Source organism: Leucoraja erinacea, chromosome 32 (genome assembly GCF_028641065.1).
Source record: "Leucoraja erinacea ecotype New England chromosome 32, Leri_hhj_1, whole genome shotgun sequence".
NCBI classification, from domain to species: Eukaryota; Metazoa; Chordata; class Chondrichthyes; order Rajiformes; family Rajidae; genus Leucoraja; species Leucoraja erinaceus.
Genome location: NC_073408.1, coordinates 1,273,791 through 1,292,225, shown reverse-complemented (window position 1 = coordinate 1,292,225; position 18,435 = coordinate 1,273,791). Strand labels below are relative to the sequence as shown.

Here is an 18,435-nt window from a genome sequence, read left to right as displayed (position 1 = left end):
TTGATTTTTTTAAATCCATAAATTGCAATGTAATTAGTTTGTTAAATTTGTTATTAGGCTTTCTTGGATTACATTAAACCAAAGGATCCAAAAAATGGGAACATGTACCAGCAGACCCTGCTAGGAACTATCCTGAACATTTCTTGTTTGCTGAAGACTCCAGGACTGGTGGAAAGTCACTTGTATTTTCTGAATCCTTCACGGTCTAGTCCTCAGGAAATAAAAGTCCAGGAGTCGAATATTCACCAGGTGCGTCTTTGGCAAGTTGGGTTCTTTGAAGGCCTGTGGTATAGTGCATGCAATTATTTGTTATTTTCCACCATTTTTATTTCAGATTGCCACACTCTGCCTCTAGTTCAACGAGTAGATTGTATATTTAACTTTGTGTAGATCAGGGGTGGGGATCCTGCGGCCTTCTAGGCCATTAAGTGCGGCCTTTTGAATGAATCCAATTTTTGTTGAACAAATCCTTTTTTTATTAATGTGTTTGTGTTCGTCTTTTATTTTAATTTTATTCTTAAAATGAACGTATTTAAAATACTAAAGAGTAAAAGAAGATTCAACAAAATAATCCTCCCCGACTGACGGCCACAATTAAAACATTAGTACGTCTTGAGGGCTATTTTAACAAAATAATGTACATTTTGAAGTATATCTAATTGAAGTTTCTTGGATGCAGCCTTATTAGATTACAGCTAACTTAATGCGGCATTCCAACGTGAAAAGGTTTCTCACCCCTGGTGTAGATCAATCTTGCAAGTAGCCCCAAAATTTTCAGTAAATATTCAGATTATTAGTAGAGAACCTATAGTTTATCTTGCCTCCCTTGTTCCTCATTTCTTCTTCCAACCACACAACCTCCTTAACCTCAAACGAGTTTCTGTATATCAAATTGGTGTCAGAATCCACTAGGAATTGGTTATTTCTACATTTAATTCAACTTGAGACGCTTGCATTTGTAATGAATTGATGGTGATTAAATTAGAGATTGGGTAGCTCGCAGAATTGGATTGAGTATTGAGTATTCCCTTTGTAATTGTGTTCCAGAATGGTTTATGGTCATCAGTTCTGTCATTGGCATCTCATGACTGTTTCGTTAATTTCATTCATGTTGTGTATTATTAAGGAAAATATTTGTTGCCGATCTCCTACTGTCCTTTGGACAAGATGCTGCCTTGGTCTCCACTATTCCATCCAGCAGCCTGTTCCATAGGTTGTTCAAAATAATATTCACATCAAGACAACTTGAATGTTATTCGTCGAGTTTATTGTCATATGCACAGGCACATAGATGTGCAGAAACACACAAAAGCAAATTATACTTAAATTGCACGCATTTCTAAAAGAAAGAAGTGCAAGAGAAAAAACAAGACATTGGGGCAAAAAGATAATTTTTTTTTTTTTTAAAGCAAGTCCCTGGTTTTGACAATGATCTTATTGTTGACATTAGTTTGGAGTTGTGCAGGTTGGTTCAAGAACCTGATAGTTGTCGGAAAGTTGCTGTTCCTGAGCCCGGTGATTCTTGCCTCATTTATCTCCGGGATATTCCTAAAGATATGTGACTGATAATATCCTCGGACCAGTCCATGTTTCAGAGGATATTGTTTTAACAAATTTTCCCACAAATTATTCAAGTGCCAACTGGGTGTTTTTTTTTGGATGTAGGTTTACTTGTATAAGATTTCTGTGGGTTGCAGTTCTGCTGCATACAAAAGCACCCAAGTCGGCTGCAACCAGTGTGAATGGTTTGTTGCATCATTAAGGGTTAAACATAACCACAGCCAGCTACACAGTTAGAGGTCATGTACCTTGTGGCACAATTTGAAGAGTTGTCCTGACCAACATCATTGACACAATTATGCCTATATTACAGGGTATTATAAATAGTCAGAAAGTTTTAAAAATGCAGTGTTGAAGTTCTGAAATAAAATGCTGGAAAAATCTTTCTGTGGAAAGGGGAATGGCCAATGTTTCAATTCTGAAACCCTTCATCGAACTATTTATTGCCAATGGTCTGCCTTCTTCACTGATGTAAAAAGTAATCCATTTGACAAATTCTGGAAGCTGTTGAGATGTGATATTTCTCTATTTCAGATTATTTTTAGAATTACTCCCATTAAACATGGGGTTGTTGGTGACTGCATTTATTCATTGAGATCACGTGGATCTAATAGTTCTAAACCTTGGTCTTTACATTTTCTTTTGAATCTCTTTGTCATTGAGGGCGCACACATATCTGCTGTTAATACTGATTGGATTGGTAGCCAGCTTTGCCTCATTTGCCTGTTGGTTTTCCTGCTGCTTACATCGGACATTAAGTTTGTTTAACATCTTAGTTTGGAGAAGAATACTCAAATGTTCTTACTTTCATTTTGCAGTTCATGGTTCAATTTTTTGACAAACTCCATCCCATTCTACGGAACCTCATCCAGCTTTCCCCTGATACAAAGCAAGGAATCCTTTCCTGGTTGGGAAACTGTCTCCATGCCAACTCTGGTCGGACAAAAATCTGGGCTAACCAGATGCCAGATCTCTTCTTCCAAATGTATGCATCGGATGCCTTCTTCTTGAACCTTGGTGCGGCTTTGCTGAAACTTTGTCAACCCTTCTGCAAACCAAAGTCACTGAAGCTTTTAACTTTTAACCCTACTTATTGTTCCCTGAAGGAATTGAATGAAGAAGAGCAGAAAAGTAGAAATGTACATATGAAAGGTAGGATTGAAATGGAGATGGTGTATTTTACCAGTGGCTAGACGTTATTTTGGTTGGGTTGTTAATCTTTCATTTTGTGCAACACTGTTATTTTGTTAAAGTTTCCACAGTTCCTATGTTAAATGAAGCACGTATCTGTCATCTTGGCTCTGATTGACACGGTAGTCAAGCTAAATAAAATTCACTGAGGGAAACCATTTTATTCTGCTTCACTTGTAAATTAGTTTTAGCATCATATTAAGACTAGCAAAGATGCACAGCTGGTTTTGATTACCATAACGCATTAAAATTAAGTACCAATTGCCTTTTTGATGTACCATTTGATTGTGCTTGCCATTGACAGTCCCAGATTCACACTGACCTTGGCCATGATTTCTATTCTGTTGGAGAGGTAATCAAGACAAGTCAGGCTATACTATACCTAGTCATTGTGAGCAAGAGCTAAATGTCATCTTGGAACGGAACCAAAAGACTGGGAGTTCCTATGTCAAAATCCTATGGGATGACCAAAGATTTCATTAATATAGGTGTACATGTATTGCATGTCAAATAACTGCTATGTTATCAGTCTACTGAAAACTGCTATGTTGCCTGATGTATAGTTCTGCCCAATCCACTCTTAGAAATATGTGAATTTGAAATGACCTGATGGCAGCATTTGCTAGAGGTGAAAGTAACTGACAGAGGGGAGAGGAGGTGGTGGGTTGAGGAGGCTATCAGGGTGAAGGAGAGGCTGGTTGCAAGAAAAGTGGAGGGTCACCAGAAGTCCGGTCAAAGCAGCAGTTAAGGAGCAATAAATACATTGCTGGAGGAACAGCAGGTGAGCCACATTTGTAGGGTGGGGTCCGCGATAGAAAGGAATTGTTATTGCTTCATACCAAGATGTCATCAATTCCTTTCTGACCTGCTCAGTTCTTCCAGCAGTTTTGTTTACTCCAGATTTCAGCATCTGCAGTCTCTTGTGACCGCAGTTAAGGGGAGATGGTGTTGGAAATACTAGCTACATCTTCAGATAAGTATCCTTCCCTGTTCTTGGTAACCCGGTTAAATTAAAGGAGCTGGGATTGTTGTTTGCATGTGAAGTGGGGCAGCAAATGCTGTACACATGGTGCTGGTCATCACTTCTGATACATTAGCCATGCAGTGGGCGCTACATTTCTGCTTCAGTTAACAAACATGGCTTTTTCATCATTGTGAATTTCAAAACTGTTTTAACACCTGCAAAAGGGTACCACTTCTTTGAATTTGGAGCCTATAATAACCTATATGTAAATTATTATGACTTAATTCGGGAAATCTGTTCTCTATGAATCATATTAAATATGAAAACTTAAGCACGAAAATCTCTCTTCTGAACGCTCTTTATTTCTTTACCTTAGGCTTGGACAAGGAGACATGTTTAATTTCGATGCCATCGGGATTGGAGCCACCATTCGCTGAAGCATATAACCTAGTCACGGAGAATTTAGTCCTGACTCAGTTTGCTTTACGCTTGGGTTTTCACAGGTACTGAGAAAATGCATAAATAACCAGATGTAAGAAATTGTGAAGATGAAAGCATATCAAAACTGGCGTATCATGAGCCATTTAATTTTCCTGTTCTCTTCATAGAAAGAGAACTTTGACCACTCTGAGATGGGATTAAATCCTATTCTGGGGTAACCAAGCAGAAAACGTGGATGAATCATTGACTGACTGAGTAAACGATAAACTAGCCGCCAAGCCTGAGAGTTTTGTTATTTTAAATGTGGATATGCACATTCATACAGCCAATAAGGGCAGTAAAGATATTGAAGGTTTTATGAGTATGGTGGCAAGCTGCTCACCAACACATGCTAAGAGTTATAATATCAGATATTGCGATGAATCTGGATATTAAATGACAAATGTAAATAAAAATCACTCAACGGATCAGGCAGCATATGTGGAAAGAGAAACAAGGTCAACAAGCCTTTGTTGTACCTTCCGCCACATCATTGCTATAACTTAAAAGTTAGCTTACTTTCTCTCTTTCCTGGCTCTGATGAAGAAATTTGAACCTAAAACATTAACTCTCTCCTTCCACAAAAGCTGCCTGACATGTTAGGTATTTCCAGCATCATGCATAATTACTTAAGGTGAAGACAAACTGGGTATCGTGGTCAACTGTTCCATGCTGAGACCCAAATGAGAAAGACCATGCCCTGAAAATCCATTGATTATCTCCAAAGAGTAGTGTCTGGATATAAGAGATAAGAGGAATCGACTTTTTTAAAGGGTGATCTGCAGTAATACGATCCCTCCTTGTCTATGTAGTTGACAGTCAAAAACGAGGTGAAGAAATCTTCCTCAACATTTCCCTACTTCTATCATCTGTTCACTTAACCAATTGTTCAAAGTTAGGGGCAATTCCCATTAAAACAATAATTGATGTTTTAATGAAATTTCATATATTTCTTGAAAAACCAACCAATGTGAGTTTTAAAAATAATTACTGTTTCAATTTTGAGCATTGTAAATCGCCTTTCCTACCATCGTGATCTACATGCAGGATTTCTCCCAATGTCATCCTTTTGCATTGCCTCAGTGTGATGTCCCCTATAGTGCATGGACCTCTCAAAGATGCAGCTGGGTTCTTTGTTTTTTTACAGATTACACGATCAAATGATAAAGATGAACCAGAGCTTGCACCGGCTACAGGTTGCCTGGAGGGAAGCACAGCAGTCTTCCAACCCAGCAGCAGACAACCTGCGTGAGCAATTCGAACGCCTGATGACCATTTATTTATCAACCAAAGCAGCAGCCACAGAGCCACAGATGCTCCAGAACTGTATGAACTTACAGATCTCTACCACTACCATATTGGTCCAGTTTTCTCTAGGCAACCGAGGAACAGAATACATGGAGGTGAAATTCCCTCTTCTGGATGTGGAATACTGCATGCTTTCTCATATTCCAGGTATATAGCATGTCCTAACAGAGATTTAAGCACATAGCATATGATCCCTGTGGATGCTCAATCAATTACATTTTCAAGTTGATGTTCATGGATTTTATTTTGATGGAGTATCAAAGGATATGAAATATTGTTAACTTAATAGAATTGAAATGAGAAACCGGCCATGATCTTGTTGCGTTAGGACTTGGGAGTTATAGACAATAGACAATTGGTGCAGGAGTAGGCCATTCGGCCCTTCGAGCCAGCACCGCCATCCACTGTGATCATGGGTGATCATCCAGGTTGAATGGTTTGTGCTGTTATCTGGGCATCTTCACCTTTGAGAACTACAAAACAAAGGACACCAGTGCAGTTTTTTTTAATTGTTCATTTTATTATTTTAAAAATCTTTTCAATGTGTGCATTACTCATTGAGCTTCAGTTATTGCTCTCTCTATGTTGGCCAATGATACCTTGGACCTGCATGGCCCTCTTGAATATGTGAGCATTTAATATCCTTTGCTCACCACATTTGACATTTTGTTCTTTTTTTTTTTACCTCTCAAAATTAGTGTTCATCCTCTGTCTCTTCTGCTTCTAACTGCAAATACTTGTGAGCATGGCTAAAGGTTAACTAATTTTTATTTATAGTGAAACACTGGTCTAGCTTTTAATGTAAGTTATATTGTTCAACGTGATTATAGGTAGCTCTTGTTCCCATTGTCTTGTTTCTTTACGGTGAGTTAATCTGAGCTCACCTTTCGAGAGTAAAATCAGTGTTTACAGACCTGCCAAACATGTCAAATTCCTTGCTCCTTTCTATTTCCAGGATTCAAAAGGACACAGTGCTGGAGTAACTCAGCAGGTTAGGCAGCATCGCTGGAGATCATGGACAGGTGACTTTTCACGTTGAGGCACCTACTTCAGACTAATAACTATTTACTTATCAGCCGAAGCAGCAGCCATCAGTTTGAAGAATGTGCTCGACTTGAAACATCACCTGTCCATGATCTCCTGAGATGCTGCCTGTCGTGCTGAGTTTCTCCAGCACTGTGTCCTTTTCTATATTAACCTGCAGATGCGGTTCCTTGTTTCTACATTCTATGGACAATGGGGACTGTTGGGGGGTGGGGGACAAACAAAAGGGGGAAGCAGGTATGCTTTGTAACTTTGTCAGTGTCGTGGGTGGCTGCTGTTTGTATACATTGTGAATGCAAGCAAAGAATCTCACTGTGCCTAGTCACATGTGACAATAAAGTATTCCTATTCCTAATTATGCAGTCAGCCTCAATATTGACTTACTTAGCATCTCACACTCCTAAGAGAAAGTAAAGGCCGCCTTTCCAAACCATAACCAAGGCCACTTCACAAAATAGTGGAACTTTGTGGGTGGAAATGGACGTTGTATTTCTTTGTAAGTTACAGTGGTCCGAGACTATACTTTTAACTGTGAGCAAAATTTATTTTCCTTGCAATTAGCAGGTCTGTCATCTCCTGGGTAACGGTATTCAAAGTGTCTATGAAATGATTATGTAGTATTTTGGAATGTTCTCAAGGCCTGCAAACCTTTTTCCATTTCAACCTAATTTGATAAGCAAGATTGTAAAATACTTTCTAATTAATAATGTGCACTGTTTCTTTTTGATATAGTCACTATTCTGTTTCCATTTCTTTGTCACAGAATTCTTTGCTGAAAATCTGGGAGATTTTTTCATCTTCTTACGAAGATTTGCAGATGACATTCTGGAAACTGCAGGCGATTCCCTGGAACAAGCCCTAAACTTTGTCAGTGTATTCATGGGTAACGTAGAGAGGTAAACGCTGGGAACTTCTTGAATTTATTCAGCAATGTACAGGTCTTAGATAGACGTAGATTGTGACACTATTCATGAGTGAAAGGAGCAGAATTCGGCCCATCAAGTCTACTCTGCCATTCAATCATGGCTGATCTATCTCTCCCTCCTAACCCCATTCTCCTGCCTTCGCCCCATAACCTCTGACACCTGTACGAATCAAGAATCTATCTATCTCTGCCTTAAATATATCCACTAACTTAGCCTTCACACCTTTCTGTGGGAAAGAATTCCACTATTGAGTTAATATAGATTTGTCTCCCAGGAGCATTTGGATAAAATAGCATGCGAGCAAAAATTATTTTCCGCAGCAAAGATTGGAGCAGAGTTTCACAAAGATTCTTTCATCTGGAGTATTGGTCATTTTCATCATATTACTTTCATCAAGTATTATTTTAGGCATTTGAAATCTTTTTGTCTTCTTGCACTAGGAGAACAAACCATCAATGCTTATCAGGGTTATACACTTTTGAAGCAGAACATTATAACAGCAGCTTTAAGTGTTGAAAGAGTATCATTAAAAAAAGTATTGCAGTTGAAAGCACCAGACTTTAAACCTATTGATGACTGGCATATTTTGCCCAATTTCTTCCCCGCATCTCATTTACATCATTATTTCTTTTCATTTACAAAATTGTAACATTGAATTGTGTTGAGGGATTTGTGCTGACTGACTGGCTAGCTTCTTTCCTCTGCTCCCTTCAATACCTCAGGATGAAGAACCCTCATTTACGAGCAAAGCTGGCTGAGGTGCTTGAGGCTGTGATGCCTCACATGGAGCAGGTGCAGAATCCAATGATGAGCAGCATGTTCCACCGAGAGCGGGTCTTCGCCTCATTCCGACAGGCATACTATCTCGCAGAAGCACTTATCAAAGTGTTTGTGGACATTGAATTCACAGGTATGTGTGAAATGTTGTAACAGATAAATGCTGAAGGACTAGTATATAACTATAGTGACAGTCCTATACAACTATAGTGACCACATACTTTAAAGTACTTCATTGGCTACTAAATATTTGTTCACTTGCATCTTGATGTGTGAACATCACACCTCTCTCTACTTTCCAGAAAGTTGTTCGAGGGGTAAAATATTGTCCCTATTTATTGTTTTTCACCAGAGAGCATGGAATTAGTTTTTGCCCTAGACTGACTCTACCATTTTATGATTCAGTGATACTTTATTGTCACATGTACCGAGGTACAGTAAAATGCTTTGTTTTGCAGACAACCCGATAAAATCACAAAACCATATATCACCAGGGCAGTACACGTGTGCTCACCGAACAGTCCTATCTATTGGCTGCCCCTGCACTTGGCAGCAGGTCCAGAGAATTTCTAAATAACAACCAATTTCTTGATATGAACATAGTTTTATTGAGACCACTGTTGCTGACATTTTCTGCCTCCAGGTGATCCACATCAGTTTGAACAAAAATTTAACTACAGGCGACCTATGTATCCTATACTAAAATACATGTGGGGATATGAAAACTACAGGGAAAGCATAAAGGTTTGTCTTACTTTTAACATATATAAAGGTATTATTTCCTACACGTCCTCACTCTATATACATAAATAAATAAATATACTCTTTTGTAATCAGTCCATGGAAAGTATTTTAAAAGAGGTATATTTTATACTCGACAACAATATTTTCTTTTAATATAATGATGGTAATGTAATAATCCGAACATGTGAGGAAATGATTTTGTAGTTATTCATTGCTGGCCAACCAGTTCCACAGTCTTAATCAGATCCATAGTCCACAGGATACAGCAAGTTTAAAAGAAAGAAGAGGGGGTGATTGAATGAGAGTGAAGTAATGAGCATGGGGGGAGCAAAGTGATGATGATCACTTTGACTCATTGGGTCTCATTACTAACTTTTGTTTGCAAATGTCAGATCAGAGGCTTCCTGTTGAAGTGAGTGTGGAAACTTTACAGGACAATAGTGAAAATATATGAAGATTTTTTACTTTGGCGATTTTATGCTAGTGATGTAACAAACACAGCCTGTCAAGTTTTACTTTAAAGTTGAGTTTGTTGGCTTGGAGTCCTTGGGAAAGACTGTGCATGGTGTGGGAGATTAAAAACTCAGCGACACAGTTTAGGTGCATTCTGGAACTAGGGAAGATGTTCCTGGAGAGTGGCTGAGCTCTGATCTTCTGTTCCCAACTTTGAATGCTAAAATGTGCCCAAAATGCATCCATCTATAGAAGGTGCAACTTCAGATGAAGCAGAGATTCTTTAGATGGTAATGTTGTATTGAAGTAAATTTACAATTTAATATCTGGCAAACCAGAAAAATATATTATTTTGCAATTGTCAAAAGCTTGTGATTTCATGCTGTAAGGTACTATGTAACTGAAGCTGTTTTCACTTGGCTTACAGAATTTAGCTGACTATGCATTTGACAACTTGGAGGCAATGAACCCTCCACTTTTTCTCCGATTTCTCAATCTGCTCATCAATGATGCAATCTTTTTGTTGGATGAAGCTATCCAGGTATCTTGTGGCAGAGTTATTTTAGTTTTTAAACATACTCTTATGTTGTCTCCTTCAATAAAAGTCAGTTATACAATATTGAATTTAATTTTAGTTTTGTCTTCCCACAACTCCTGAAAATACTGACTCATTGTCATGTACCCGAAGAAAAATATAAAGTTCTACGGTAACTCAAATCAGGATGTCCTCAGCAGTGATCAGGAGCGGGACCCTTACTAATTTTATTTTCCCCTCTCCCTATCTCAGGGACATTGTGGGCAGTGGTTGATGTGGGGGGTGGGGGGGGGGGGGGGGGGGGGGGGGGGGGGGGGGGGGGGGGGGGCAATAGCAAAAGCTACCAGATGATAGGATAAACCTGGAATAATGATGTTTCTATCTCATTAAGCATTTTAGGTTTGGCCACAAATCTGTAAATTGTAATTTGAGATATTTTATTCAATTTTATAGTATTTGAGCAAGATTAAGATTCAACAAATTGAGAAAGACCGAGGGGACTGGAATAATTTGGCTTCTGAAACTCGCAGGGAAAAAGAGGGCAACCTTCAGATGTTTGGGCAGTTGGCACGCTTCCACAACATCATGTCCAACGAAACAATTGGAACGTTGTCCTTTCTCACTTCAGGTCAGTGAAATGCCATGTACAGTAAAAGGGTGTCAGGGGTTATGGGGAGAAGGTTAGAGAGTGGGGTTGAGAAGGAAAGATAGCTAGATCAGCGATGATTGAATGGCGGAGTGGAATTGATGAGACGAATGGCGTAATTCTGCTCCTATCACTTACGAACTTATGAAAAGAAGAATCAAGGAAGCATTGGTGTCTGATAGCTTTAAAAACTGCTGCTTGTGGACCTTAGGGAACACCAAATGGGGTTAATTCACTTCTTGTACTATTTCTATATTACTGCATAACAGTATGTCTTCCTCGAAGTAGCATTGCAGCAGGAACATAAGAATAGTTTAAAAGCATTCAGCCCATTCTGCCCTTTAATTAGATCATGGAAAATAGGTATCTGAACTCCTTGTACCTGCTTTAACTCATTTAATGCCCATATTCTATATACACAGATCTACCAATACTATGTGTAGGAAAGAACTGCAGATGCTGGTTTAAATCGAAGGTAGCACAAAATGCTGGAGTAACTCAACGGGACAGGCAGCATCTCTGGAGAGAAGGAATGAGTGACGTTTTGGTTCGAGACCCTTCTTCATAGTCTGGGGAAGTCTGATTCCCATTAATTCTTTCCAGAAATGCTGCCTGTCCCACTGAGGTACTCCAGCATTGTGTGTCTACCAATACTATTATCCCCAAATTTGATTATCAGCCTGCATTGAATTAACTGAATTCAGGCAAGGCAGCAGGATGTTGCAAATGGCTGTTGTATCTTTGGGCTGTAGACGGGTGAAAACAAGTGGTTCTGTTCCTGGCCACTGTTTGGACACTCTTGTTGGATGGGATTGGAACTGAACTTGGCTGTGGAAGTGTTCCCAAGCAGTCAGTGACAGTTGGACAAAACTGGTCAATATGCTGAGCTTGTCGATCAGCGCCTCTCAAAATCCACTCCCAACAAGAGTGGAAAGAGACAAAAAATTGAAAGATTTTAAAAAAATTTTTAAACCTCATTCAATTGAAGGAATTTTGTCTGAAGAAGGGTCTGCGTTTATCAGTCTGAAGAAGGGTCTCGACCCGAAACGTCACCCATTCCTTCTCTTCCGAGATGCTGCCTGCCCCACTGAGTTACTCCAGCATATTGTGCCTGTCTTCCTTCGATTTAAATTGGTTTAGTGACCTATTGTGCTTTTCTCTGGCAGAAATCAAGGCATTGTGTGTGCATCCCATCCTTGCTGAGCGGATCATCTCGATGCTGAATTACTTCCTTCAGCATTTAGTGGGACCTAAAATGGGTGCCCTCAAGGTCAAGGATTTCAGTGAATTTGACTTTAAGCCTCAACAACTGGTGTCTGACATTTGCACCATCTACTTGAACTTGGGGTAAGTGGCGACAGTTCAACGAAGAATAATTCTCAGAAAAAACCTGGAACCTGGTACCAAGAATCATATATTCCAATTTGATGCTTGATTACTAAAAGGCTGACAGATTTATGATAGCAAGGAATCCCATAAAATAGACATTGCACACCCTGTTGCAGTATTTTCTTGAGTCTCCTCGGATTGCTAGTCATTAGGATTCAAGATCAAGAAAAATAGAAAATAATATTACTTTTCCTTTTTCCCCCATTTAGATTTCTGCTTATAATCTTAAAGATTGCAGAGTCAGGGGATATGGGGAGAAGGCAGGAACGGGGTACGATTGTGGATGATCACAGTGAATGGCAGTGCTGGCTCAAAGGGCTGAATGGTCTACTCCTGCCCCTATTGTCTATTTGACAATTGCTGGTTTTGATTTTCTGTGCACTATTTTAATGGACCTTTGCATCATTTTAACACACACAAACTTTACTCCAGTCAGTTAAAATTAGACGGGCAGGGATTTCAGGTTGTGTAGAGATTCCTGTATTATAAAGAGCACTAAAAACACCTACAACTGTGCAGGTGCGTGAACTGTAAAGAGCGGTTTGTAACCAGCCAGTGGGGGGTATGGGTAGAAGCAAAGCAGAATGCTGTATTCAAACAAATGATCTTCATTAGAACCTTCAACAACAGCTGGTATGCATGGCATTGATGGGATTTTCGATTACCACCTTTATTTTGAGTATGATGGGATGTCCTGCTTTTAAATACATTATTTTGCATTTCTTAATCTACGTCTGAATTTAGTTTACATTATTTCTCAAGCATGCAGTTACAATATGTTTTTAACTTTCCCTTGATATTTGAGGTGTAAATGTATTTGGTTGCCTTAATGTTTAATTGGTGACTCTCCACTTCTCTTCCTCCATCAGAGTGAAAGAGGTTTTCTGTGCCACCGTGCCAAAGGATGGGCGCTCCTATTCTCCTATGTTACTTGCACAGACAGTGAGGGTATTGAAAAAGATCAATAAGCCTGGCAACATGATCATTGCATTCAGTGAACTGGCTGACAAAATTAAGGTAGGTATACTGTGTTATCAACTTGGCATGTATTTACATAGCTTCATTAACAGTGAATCATAAAGATTTTTTTTAAATCTTGAGGGCGATAATATGTCGAGTAGATGCAGAGCCTTGGGGATCCTCGTATTGATTGGCACGGAAGGACATTATTGCCATAGAGGGAGTGCAGAGAAGGTTCACCAGACTGATTCCTGGGATGTCAGGACTGTCTTATGAAGAAAGACTGGATAGACTTGGTTTATACTCTCTAGAGTTTAGGAGATTGAGAGGGGATCTTATAGAAACTTACAAAATTCTTAAGGGGTGGGACAGGCTAGATGCAGGAAGATTGCTCCCGATGTTGGGGAAGTCCAGGACAAGGGGTCACAGCTTAAGGATAAGGGGGAAATCCTTTAAAACCGAGATGAGAAGAACTTTTTTCACACAGAGAGTGGTGAATCTCTGGAACTCTCTGCCGCAGAGGGTAGTCGAGGCCAATTCATTGGCTATATTTAAGAGGGAGTTAGATATGGCCCTTGTGGCTAAGGGGATCAGAGGGTATGGAGAGAAGTCAGGTACGGGATACTGAGTTGGATGATCAGCCATGATCATATTGGATGGCGGTGCAGGCTCGAAGGGCCGAATGGCCTACTCCTGCACCTAATTTCTATGTTTCTATGATTCGAATAACATTATAATATCGATAGAACATGCCATGCTGCAATAACGTCAGGTCTTAGACATTGGCTCTCATGCATTCGTACTTAACTACTGATACAGGAAACAGATCATGGTATTCTGTAGGATAGCTCCAAGTAACACTATCTTCTACATGGTTTCAGTGTACTCATTAATGGATGTGTTGGTATGTGGGGATCGCTGGTTGGCGCGGACTCAGCTCTGTTTCCGCGCTGTAACTCTAAACTAAACTAAAACTTTCCGCAGGTGCTGCCTGACTTGCTAAGTGTTTACAGCATTTTCTGTTATTTCACTCTTGGCTCCATTGTCTTCAATCAGCCACTCCAATATTGAAAAGGAAATGGAGGGCTGTTTGCTGTGGTACTAACTTGACCAACAATGACGTTTGTTCTGCCCATCAGTCTCTTGCAGACCTGCAGCAACAAGAAGAGGAGGCATTTGTCGATGCACCAGATGAATTCCTCGACCCTATAATGAGCACTCTGATGGTAGATCCAGTTATACTGCCCTCCTCCCGGGTCACAGTGGACAGGTCAACCATAGCCAGGCACCTCCTCAGGTAAGCAATTTTCATCTGCACGGCCCACGGTTGATGACTGAATTTTAAAGAATGGATTTGATTTCCAATAACTGTTGATATTCCATTTTTTATTTTTTGTTTTAGTGACCAAACTGACCCTTTCAACCGTAGCCCGCTCACAATGGATCAGATCAAAGCAAACTTGGAAATAAGAGAGAAAATTCAGCAATGGCTGGCGGAAAGAAAACGACAGAAGGATCAAAATGGGCAGACATAGAATGATAAAGCAAAAAAAAAAAACAAATGACGTGTGCAGTTGTGGGACATTTACTGCTGTCTATGACTGCCTGTGTACAAGGACTATCCAGGGACTTAATGGCATATCTTAATCCATCTTCACAACTCTTGTTCAGTACAAATCAATTTAACGGAATGTTCTTGTAGCTGTGCAAGAGTTTGGCCCAGCACAGTTTCACTTTTGCTCTTAAGCAACCGACTGCCAGCATTAGCAAATAGTGTTCGATGTTTTCCTGTTGAGTTGGCTAACTGGAAATCAATACTTTGAGAAGGCCTGAAACATAAGTCAAATGAGTGAGGAGTTCATGGCTAACAAAATGGCTGTTTGAGTTGGTGTATTTGGTGACCTTGAAATTATGCTGTGCAGTATTTATCTTCAAGCATTAATTATGCTTCTATGAAATTCTTTTTCCAGCTGTTTCAATGGGCCTGTTGACTTATTCTATGGGTTGGAGAGTCCACTGAAATAGCAGAAAAAGGAGTTTGATGGTTACTGCAGCATAACATCATTCCCAGGCCTGTGTTTTTATTTCTCTTAATTTATCAGAATCACATCTTTTAAGACATTGACTGGATGCTTACTTATCCAGCTAGAAAAGCTTTATAGGGGTGTAAAGTGGGAAGTGACTAATATAATGCACCAGCATTGGTGAACTTGGTCTTTATAATATGCATGCCTCAAGACTAATACCATTGTACATTTTCTGTAAAATTAACCTACAGTTGAAGGTGGATAACTTCCGACATGACGCTTAAATTGTTTGAAAAAACTCGACTGGTACTGCATCTTGCATGCCAGGATTTCCATTAAGGAACATCTAAAAATCCTTTTTATGATGTCCATTTGTGTGGTTGAATCCCTCCAAATGTTGGCGTGTTCCAATGCAGCTGTTAGTACTGCACGTTGGAACCCAACCCCATAACGCCTGTAAAACAATGTGTTTAGTGTACAGAAACAAATCAATTATAATTGCAAGTCAACAGATACTTAATATAATTTGCAGAGGCTCAATAATTTTGTTTAAACTAACTCTGCTCCCTGACACATGAGCCAAATGAAAACTAAATTTCTGGAATTCAGCCTGTCCCTTCCCATTGGACTTCCTGTTGGAAAGTGAGTGATGGTACAAAACCCCTCCAGCTCCTGAATTGGCTTTGGCCGCTTAATAACGCTGTTTCCATTCTGTGATGCTTTCTCACCCTAAGACCACAACAAAAGGCGCAAGGCTTGTTATGCCTGTTAGGGAATTTAAACAGTTTTCTAACCAAAAATACAGTTCATGTGCAAGATTTTTTTTTTCTTTGCAGATTTCTGTGCTATCCCTTTGCTCTTCCAGCTCATTGTCCTGAAAGATTGTGCTATCATTGACTGCTTATTTCCAAGTTGTCAGTTGACTCTGCCCCATTTCATCAATGAGGAAGGGAGTTAGTTCTGCAAGTTTATACTGCAATAAGTGAACATCACCTAGATTATACTGGGTTAATGCAAAGAATGCCATCAGAGGTATGAATGCCCAACTTTGTGGAAACGTTACCGGTCAATGTCAGGTTTATTGGTTGTTGACATTTTTCCCCAAATAAACAGCAACATGATTCTAAATCTTGAGCCGTGGATCTAACGGAATGGCTAAGGTTATTTAATGTATTTAGTGTTCTTTATATTGTAAAGTGCTGTAGATTCGTCATGAGGGTAACACAAAATAATGTTTTTTTTTTTCCAAATGTTTTTGTGTATTTAGTGGTACTTGGGTGGTGGTGTGCAGTTATGAGCCAGAGCTGAGGAATGTTGATTCTACAGGCTGCAAAACACTCTGGCCTTACCCTGATTACTTGATTTTTTAATTTATGCACACAAATTTTAAACCCACTGCCCCAATTATTGCCTTAAAACGCCACTTACGGGCTGCCACAGTCCACATGTTCTGATAAGGTAGGGCACACTGACCTCCCTATTTTTTTGGGGGGTCTTTGAAGGAAAATTTGAGAAGATTTTCCATTGGGCTTTTTATCCTTTCTCTTTGTCTGATATTGTTTGACTGTTTTCCATTTTTCTATGGCGATTTGTGGAGATGGAGATTGGCAAAACCACAAAATGCAAATACTTGATTCATTACTTTCATCTGTAGAGGAATTCCTGATTGCTGCAAGATTAAAAGTAGCCTTTATTGTCGAAGAGAAGTTGATCTTGTTTTACCCTCATTTGGTTAAAAGCGAATGCTATAAATTTGCATTACTTCAGTTAACCGAGCATAAATCTCCTTTGCTTCCGTTATGTCTGACTTTGTGCTGTACACAACTGGAGGCATCCTGCTGGGTCCATGGTGTCTGATAAAAGGTCGTTGACCTGAAATGTTAACTTTGTCTCTCTCTCCACAGGTACTTTCTGACTTGCTGAGTTCTTTCAGCATTTCCCATTTTGTTCCTGGTTTCCAGTATCTGCAGTATTTTTGCTTTTGGGATATTTCTAATTGCCTGTGAACATTGTTTGAATAGGGAAGAGTGTGACATCTGTTCGTTTGAATTTGTGAGATTTAAACAATCATAGAAATGTTTTCACAGGAAGTTTATTCATAGTATACAAGTTCCTTTCCTCTAAGATGTGAATTGTACATGGATGAGCTATTTTTCAACAGCTTTTTCACATCTGCATCCTTGTTGTTATCAATAGCTCATTCACTGTTCTGCAGTTGACAGGATGCTGAATGAAAGACTGGGTTTAAGACTCTCTGTGTGACTGCATTAGTTTAGACATGTAGTTGCTTGCTATGTTTTACAATTTTGATACCCTAATTTCTTGTAGCCAGCAGATACTGAGATTGGGATACAGGCGGGCTGAAGAATCATCATTGTTAATCATCTTCACGCTGAGTGAAGACCATTATATTAATTATTCATAAGAGAAAGAGGTTATTGTTGGTCATTTCAATAAAACCCACCATTTTTTTTTTTGAAAAATTAGGGCATATGCACAGAAATGCTTTAAATTTACATGTAAGCCATGAAAGAATTCATAAATTGAAGCCATTGTACATTAAAAAACTTGATTCAATATCAGAATGCCAAAGTAGATCAATATTGTTTTCAAACTTCTTTGTCCATTATTTATGCTTCCCATCACTACCTCCTCAAGCATGACTCATCTTGTGGAAGGACAGTATGGTTGGTGTTGTGTTCTTGGATCCTCTGGGAGGAAGGAATGGTTCCCCCAACAAGACCAAGTGTGGAGCAGCACTGTGCTTCTGCAGGGGTGCTGCTCCCCATCCCTGTTGAATAGGGAACCCATCACACCAGTATGCTGCTGTACCCTACAGTGCCTGCACCTGACCATTAGATGAGCAAAGAAAGAATGTTCCATTTCAAATGTACCAGGTAGGAGAGTGACCCGACTGCAAGCTGAGCTCCTCACGTCCCAACATCGAAAAGGCAGGCCTGGGCGGGCCTACTGGACAGAAAGGGGGCTGCAGTTACTGCCATCTTTCAGTAATTGTGTATATGAAGGAATGGTAAAAGTGTACAATTATAGATAGTTTTTTTTTGTCAAATCCAAGCATCTATTGTCCTAAAGGCCATGAACAAGCCAAGTGGAGCTCACTTGCATTATTCAGGGACATTTAAAAAATCCTGCTTTACCTCTAGTGATGGAACCCAGCGCACTGCACTTTTGTCATACCGGCCAGTCTCTTGCATATACTCACAGCCATGGCAAGTGCGGTAAGGATGACCAAAAGCAACATTCGCTGTAGTTTTTTTTCTCCCTGGAAGATGGGTGGTTCTCTTCGACTTGATGTACAATATCCAATAGGTACTTTAGTCAGAGGGTGGTGAATCTGGAATTCATTGCCGCAGATGGCTGTGGTGGCCAAGTCAATCGATATTTTTAAGGCAGAGAATTATAGATTCTTG

General features: G+C 39.6%; 1 protein-coding gene across 1 annotated transcript in view; it reads left to right on the top strand.

Annotated features, from left to right (window-relative positions):
* Positions 1 to 17,583, top strand: part of ube4a (ubiquitination factor E4A (UFD2 homolog, yeast)) — a 34,581-nt gene extending 16,998 nt beyond the window's left edge. Inside the window, exons 8-20 of the mRNA XM_055660537.1 lie at positions 58 to 249; positions 2,379 to 2,712; positions 4,092 to 4,218; positions 5,343 to 5,650; positions 7,311 to 7,443; positions 8,196 to 8,383; positions 8,894 to 8,994; positions 9,875 to 9,988; positions 10,436 to 10,610; positions 11,795 to 11,975; positions 12,887 to 13,034; positions 14,117 to 14,274; positions 14,380 to 17,583. Coding sequence (XP_055516512.1) covers positions 58 to 249; positions 2,379 to 2,712; positions 4,092 to 4,218; positions 5,343 to 5,650; positions 7,311 to 7,443; positions 8,196 to 8,383; positions 8,894 to 8,994; positions 9,875 to 9,988; positions 10,436 to 10,610; positions 11,795 to 11,975; positions 12,887 to 13,034; positions 14,117 to 14,274; positions 14,380 to 14,512 — 2,292 coding nt within the window. The 3' untranslated portion in view covers positions 14,513 to 17,583. The remainder of the gene's footprint in view (positions 1 to 57; positions 250 to 2,378; positions 2,713 to 4,091; positions 4,219 to 5,342; positions 5,651 to 7,310; positions 7,444 to 8,195; positions 8,384 to 8,893; positions 8,995 to 9,874; positions 9,989 to 10,435; positions 10,611 to 11,794; positions 11,976 to 12,886; positions 13,035 to 14,116; positions 14,275 to 14,379) is intronic.
* The last annotated feature ends 852 nt before the right edge of the window (positions 17,584 to 18,435 follow it).